This window comes from Myotis brandtii, unplaced genomic scaffold (assembly GCF_000412655.1).
Source record: "Myotis brandtii unplaced genomic scaffold, ASM41265v1 scaffold420, whole genome shotgun sequence".
Lineage (NCBI taxonomy): Eukaryota > Metazoa > Chordata > Mammalia > Chiroptera > Vespertilionidae > Myotis > Myotis brandtii.
Window position 1 is genome coordinate 518,864 of NW_005366109.1, and position 5,817 is coordinate 524,680.

The 5,817-nt window shown below is 47.3% G+C and overlaps 1 protein-coding gene across 1 annotated transcript in view; it reads left to right on the forward strand.

The window, feature by feature from the left end:
• The window catches only part of CMTR1 (cap methyltransferase 1), a 56,223-nt gene that overhangs the window by 26,658 nt on the left and 23,748 nt on the right, over nucleotides 1-5,817 (forward strand). Inside the window, exons 6-8 of the mRNA XM_005873774.2 lie at nucleotides 1,029-1,100; nucleotides 2,486-2,580; nucleotides 2,691-2,763. Coding sequence (XP_005873836.1) covers nucleotides 1,029-1,100; nucleotides 2,486-2,580; nucleotides 2,691-2,763 — 240 coding nt within the window. The remainder of the gene's footprint in view (nucleotides 1-1,028; nucleotides 1,101-2,485; nucleotides 2,581-2,690; nucleotides 2,764-5,817) is intronic.

The window sequence follows — 5,817 nt, forward strand, 5'->3', positions numbered from 1 at the left end:
GCACAAATTTTTGTGCACCGGGCCTCTAGTTGAATATAAAGGAGAATCTTGGTGTCGTCTATTTAAGCCAGCTATTAAGAAAGTTTTTAAAATATATATATTTATTGATTTCAGAGAGAGAGAAAAACATCAATGATGCACACCCCCCCACCTCCTCATTGGGGATTGAACCCACAACCCAGGCATATGCCCTGACCAGGAATTGAACCGTGACCTCCTGGTCAATGCTCAACCACTGAGCTACACAGGCTGGGCCAAATATTAGGAAATTTGCAAAACTGGAAAACAGTGTCATTTTTCTCACTAAATTATTTTTGGAAATATAGTTATTTTTCATAAAAATGTGTTATTTTTATTAACATTGTTTTTTTTATACTCAATATTTTAAAATTTTCTTAGTTTTAATAAACCTCGATGTATATATCTATATGTCTCCCACATAAATAAAAGCTCTTTGATGTCCTCAGTGGTTTTGAAAAGTGTAAAACCTGAGAACACCAAGCTTGAGCACCGATGGTGTAGAAGTGGCCTCACTCAGACATGATGTTGGACTTGACAGCCACCATCACAGGGTTGCTGGGAGGCTCTCTCGAGCCCTTGTTTTCTGTGGCGCTGCCAGGTCAGTGCCTAGTGTCGTGCATTCATACTCATCACAGAGCAAGAGGCTTACCCGTTGAAGGACAGGCTTCTGTCACTTGGGGTAGTCCCCATCCTTCTGCCTCCATGCCCTAGGGACAGACAGCTTGAATGTCTCCTTCCTGTTTGCTTTTCTCAGCCTCGGCATTCACGAGTCTTGTATCCATATGGTGCTCTAGTCAGAGTACCCAAGGGGCTGCTTCGTCTCATAGTCACCTGGGGTTTCGCCAGAGGATTTAGGATTTTCTCACAAGTTCCTGCTCCTCAGAGATTGATGTTTTTTGGCAGGAACTCAAGCCCCTTCGCTACTCATTTGGAACCCTAGTTTCTCCATTCATCCCCCCAAGTGCAGTCACACATGGTCATTACTGACTATTTTCTTCTCCCTGTAGAGGAAGATGATTATTGAAGATGAAACAGAGTTTTGTGGGGAAGACCTGCTTCACAGTGTGCTGCACTGTAAGGTAAGGCCTGTGGCTAGAGCTGGAGTTGAAAACTGTGTGTAAAGGGCTGTCTGGGCTTTTCCAGTTCTTTTGAGTCACTTGTGGGGGCTGAAGTTTAGCTGATATTTTCCTGGTGGTCCGATGTGCAGCTTGTACATTTCTCCAAGGTGTCCTTTTTCCTGGTGACTGCCCTGCTTTGTAGTGTTGTGGTGTCCCTGTGGTCAGTAGCCAGGAAAGGATCCACTTAACCTCAGTGGGTTGGTTCATTATAATCCTGGGGGGTTGGCTAATAAAATGAAAGGTTTGAAATCATTCTTTAGCATTGGATAGACCTGAATTCAAATCCTAGTTTTGCAACTTTTTTTGCTGTGTGACCTTGGGCCAGTTGCTTTAGGTTCGCTGAGTTGAGTGTCCTCATCTATAAGATAGGGAGAAAATACTTCATAGGGTTGCTGTGAGAATTAAATGAAATGCTGGGGGGAGGCTCCTAACGTGCTGGATGAGTAGCTTTCCCTTGATATCTTGTGGCCTGAGTTTTGGGCCAGGAAGTGTATTGCTTGGGACAGAAAGAGCCAAGGAAACTGAGGAGGAAATGGGTTGGAGAAGCAGCAAGGCCTCAGAGCTTACTTATTTTTAATGATTTTTAAAAATTGATTTGAGAGAGAGAGGGAGAGAGAGAGAGAGGGGGGGAGAGAGAGAGAGAGAGAGAGAGAGAGAGAGAGACAGCGATATGGAGAGGAACATTGATTGGCCGCTTCCTGCATGCGCCCTGACCGGGAATTAAACCCGCAACCTTATGGTGTACGGATGACTCTCCAACCAACTGAGCCACCTGGCCTCAGAGCTTACCTTTTTGACAGGCAGAGGGTTGGGAATATCTTTATAGTGACTGGTGCTCTTGTGAAGTGAGGCTGTTTGTTTTTTTAAATCAGAGGAATTTGGAGAAGGGAGCAGGGATCCCTACTATGTGGTAGCTGCCATCAGGAGGCCTGGTCTTGGTTTGTTTGCCCTCTCTCAATGAGCCCCAGTCGAGAGAGCCTTGGTATCAGACTCCAGTCCCTTGGGAAGTTGCTGCTGGAGTGGACAAAGAGATTTGCTATGAAGATTAGCAATACCAGGAGGTGGCCCTGTGCTTAACCATGGCGGTCATTTATTAACCACTGACCATGTGTCAGGGACGTGCTTACATTTATTGTGTACCATTTTACAGATGATATAGTTGAGGGTCAGAGTGATTGAGCAACTTGTCTAGGGTCACACAGCCGGTCATTTTAGAGCTGGGATACAGCAGGAGCCTTCTCTTTGGACGCTGTTCACGCTGTTCGTTGGGCTCCTCAGGCTCTTAAGAGCCCTGTCTTTTGCTAGCGGATGATGCTCACCTCGAGGCTCTGATTCTCTCTGGGCAGAGTGTGTTTGATGTCCTGGATGGGGAGGAGATGCGGCGAGCTCGGACCCGCGCCAATCCCTACGAGATGATCCGAGGAGTCTTCTTCCTGAACAGGTTTGCTGACTTTTCCCTCCCCTCCCCTGACATGACCCTCCGCCTTTTCTTTGAACTTCAGCTTTCCGTGTATCTGGTACTGAGTTGAGCTCTGTCTGTCTTTGTTGCAGGGCGGCAATGAAGATGGCCAATATGGATTTTGTGTTTGATCGCATTTTTACAAATCCACGGGACTCTTATGGGGTGAGAACAAGTTTCTGCTTCTGAATTCATAGTGTTAAATGGGCTTAAGCTTCAGTGGCTCAGAAATTGCCATTTGTGCAATGTAATTATAGCTGCTATGTGTTAGAGTTGCATTTATGTTAGAGATGCATTTTATGTTAGATATTTTGCTTTGAGCTCCTGAGAAAGGGCCCCACAGTGTGTCCCTGTGGTCCTAAGAGTGCCCCAAAAAGCATTGTCTCTAGGGCTGCAGGCCCAAAGTCTCAGCCCCCGATGCTGCAGGTCCTGTTGTGCACTCCAAGAGGAGGTGGGCAGGGCTGGAAGCAGTGGAGAAGGGACATTCCTGGGCCAAATCAGCAGCTGTGGCATCTAAAGGCCGGAGAACAGGGAGATGAGGCCATGAGTTAGAGCATGGGTCCCTACTGCTTTCGGTAAGCATGTATTTATCCAGCCCCTATTTGTGCCAGGCACAGTGCTAGGCACTAGGAATATAATTTTGAATGAGATAGATGTGATCCCTTTCCCCATGGCGCTTTTAGGTTCTGGACATTCTGGTGGAGTAGAGCTGGTAGGGGTGTAGGGCTGGGATTTTGTAAAGCCTTTCTGTGCTCATTGATGTGTGGAGACCAGTTGCCACCAGGGGCTTTAGCCTGCCTTTTTACCATGGATGAGGTAGAGTAGAAGGGTGAGTGCACAGAACTTACAGTGAGTTTATTTCCCAATTTGGAATTGTGACATCATCTGATTTGGGTGGTGTTTCTGGTATGAGAGGAGAGTACTCTGGGAAATATTTGAGAATTGAATGACATGTGGGCATCCTATCCTTCCACTGGTCCATTTAAAATCAGTATGTCATGGCTGTGTTGTTCAGTGAGGCCGGCAGGGAGTGTACCACTTCCATTGCAGGTGTTGTCACTTAAATACACGCCTTCTTTGGGTCTCAGCCTCATCTCTGAAATTAGCCCTGCTAACCTGCAAGAGGGCCAGGGTAGGACCAAGCGGCTCTGAAGAGTTGTTCCAGCCCTACCCGGTTTGGCTCAGTGAGTAGAGCATCGGTCTTCGGACTAAGGGGTCCCAGGTTTGATTCCGGTCCAGGGCATGTACCTTGGTTGCAGGCACATCCCCAGTAGGGGGTGTACAGGAGGCAGCTGATCGATGTTTCTCTCTCATCGATGTTTCTAACTCTCTGTCCTTCTCCCTTTCTCTCTGTAAAAAAATCAATAAAATATATTTTTTTTAAAGAAGAGTTGTTCTAGCTCTCAGATCTGTGAGTTCTGATGTGGCCACTTTCCCTTCCTGCCTCTTGGAACAAACTTTGTGTGGGATCATACTTATCAGGCTTTGGCCCTTCTCAAGAAATGGTAAAGCAAGATGATTTTCTACTCTGCTGCATCTCATTTCTCTGAACACAGACTCTCCATGATGACAGAGAAAAAATAAAGGAAATTTCATTTTAGCATTACTGTCAGGGTTTCAAAGCATTTTTACCCAGTTCTAGAAAGTTAGTTCTCTTTGCCTGTTTCTGCTTCACTCACCCTCCTTCCATTAGGCCTTCTGACTATCCAGTCAACGAAAAAACTTCCTTTCCAAGTTCTTAATGTTTCAGCTCCACCTACATCACTGCTTTCTCTGCTGGCAAAACTGGTATTTAGACCCCTCCGGCCTTTAGTCATTTCTCTCTCCCCTGTCTCCCTCCCCATTTCCCAGTACCAGCAGGCAGCACAAAGGGGCTCTTGGAATTAGTATCTTGAAAAAATTAGGTTGATATAATGTTGATTTAATTTTCTGAGTTCCAAATGATTTTAAACCCCTGCCTAACAGAAGAGTTCTGTCAAGTTGATGGGAAGTCACAGCATCATTTGGGGCTTTTGAATGAAAATGCCTCCAGCAGCTAGTGTCTGGTTGTTGTCTTTTTCTGTCAGGAAATTGACGAAGGCACCAGGTTGTACCATTCAGGTGGAGGGTGGAGATGTTAATTACATAGGAAAAGGCAGCCGAGTCTGTAAGGCTTCAGGCAGCTTCTTGACCTGAATTGATTGGTAGTGGCCATGGAGAATTCCCCTTTCTGAGATGTTTCTCTGCATTCTGCTAGAAAAGGTGATTTCTCTCTAGCCTCTAGAGTTTTCTTCTCTCTTTTGCTCTCTGTTTTCCCCTGAGGACCAGAGTGACAGCCAAGGCCAGCAGGCTTAGCATGTTTTTCAGGTGAGCAGAAATTCGATAGAGCAGTTCCCAGGAGAGATGGGAGTGGCTGAAGCCCTGGGCACACACCAGGTTTGCTAGGGTCTCTGGCTCTTGGATCAGGCTGGATATAGAATACGAGCGTGGATGCAGAACTTGAAGCTTGGGGTGGGGTGGAGAGGTTAGAGGTGGAAAGTGGGAGGGGAACACGACTCAGGTTTTCCCATGTGCTTCTGGTTCTTCAGGTTGTGGTAAAAGTTGAAAAGAGACTAGGGTAGGGAAATCAAGAAATTGTAAGCAAGAATTGGAAGAGACTAGGGAAAGAAGGGAGTTTAGATTCTTTGAATATCTGGAAGTCTTATTATAAACCATTAGAGGTCCGGTGCATGAAATTCGTGCACTGGGGGGGGGGATATCTAAGCCCGGCCTGCGCCCTCTCGCAGTCCGGGAGCCCTCGAGGGATGTCCGACTGCCGTGGAGGCGGGAGAGGTTCCCGCCACCGCCGCTGTGCTCCCCAGCTGTGAGCCTGGCTTCAGGCTGAGCATCTGTCCCCTGGTGGTCAGTGCGTATCATAGCGACTGGTCATTCCAACTTTTGGTCAATTTGCATATTAGCCTTTTATTATATAGGACTAGAGGCCCAGTGCACAAAATTTGTGCATGGGGGCAGGGTCTCTCAGCCCAGCCTGCACCCTCTCCAATCTGGGACCCCTTGGGGGATGTCTGACTGCTGGTTTAGGCCCGATCAATCCTGGGGATCGGGCCTAAACCGGCAGTTGGACATCCCTCTCACAATCCAGGACTGCTGGCTCCTAACTGCTCGCCTGCCTGCCTGGTCGCCCCTTACTGGCGCCCCTGCCAGCCTGATCACCCCTAACCGCCTCTGCCTGCCAACCTG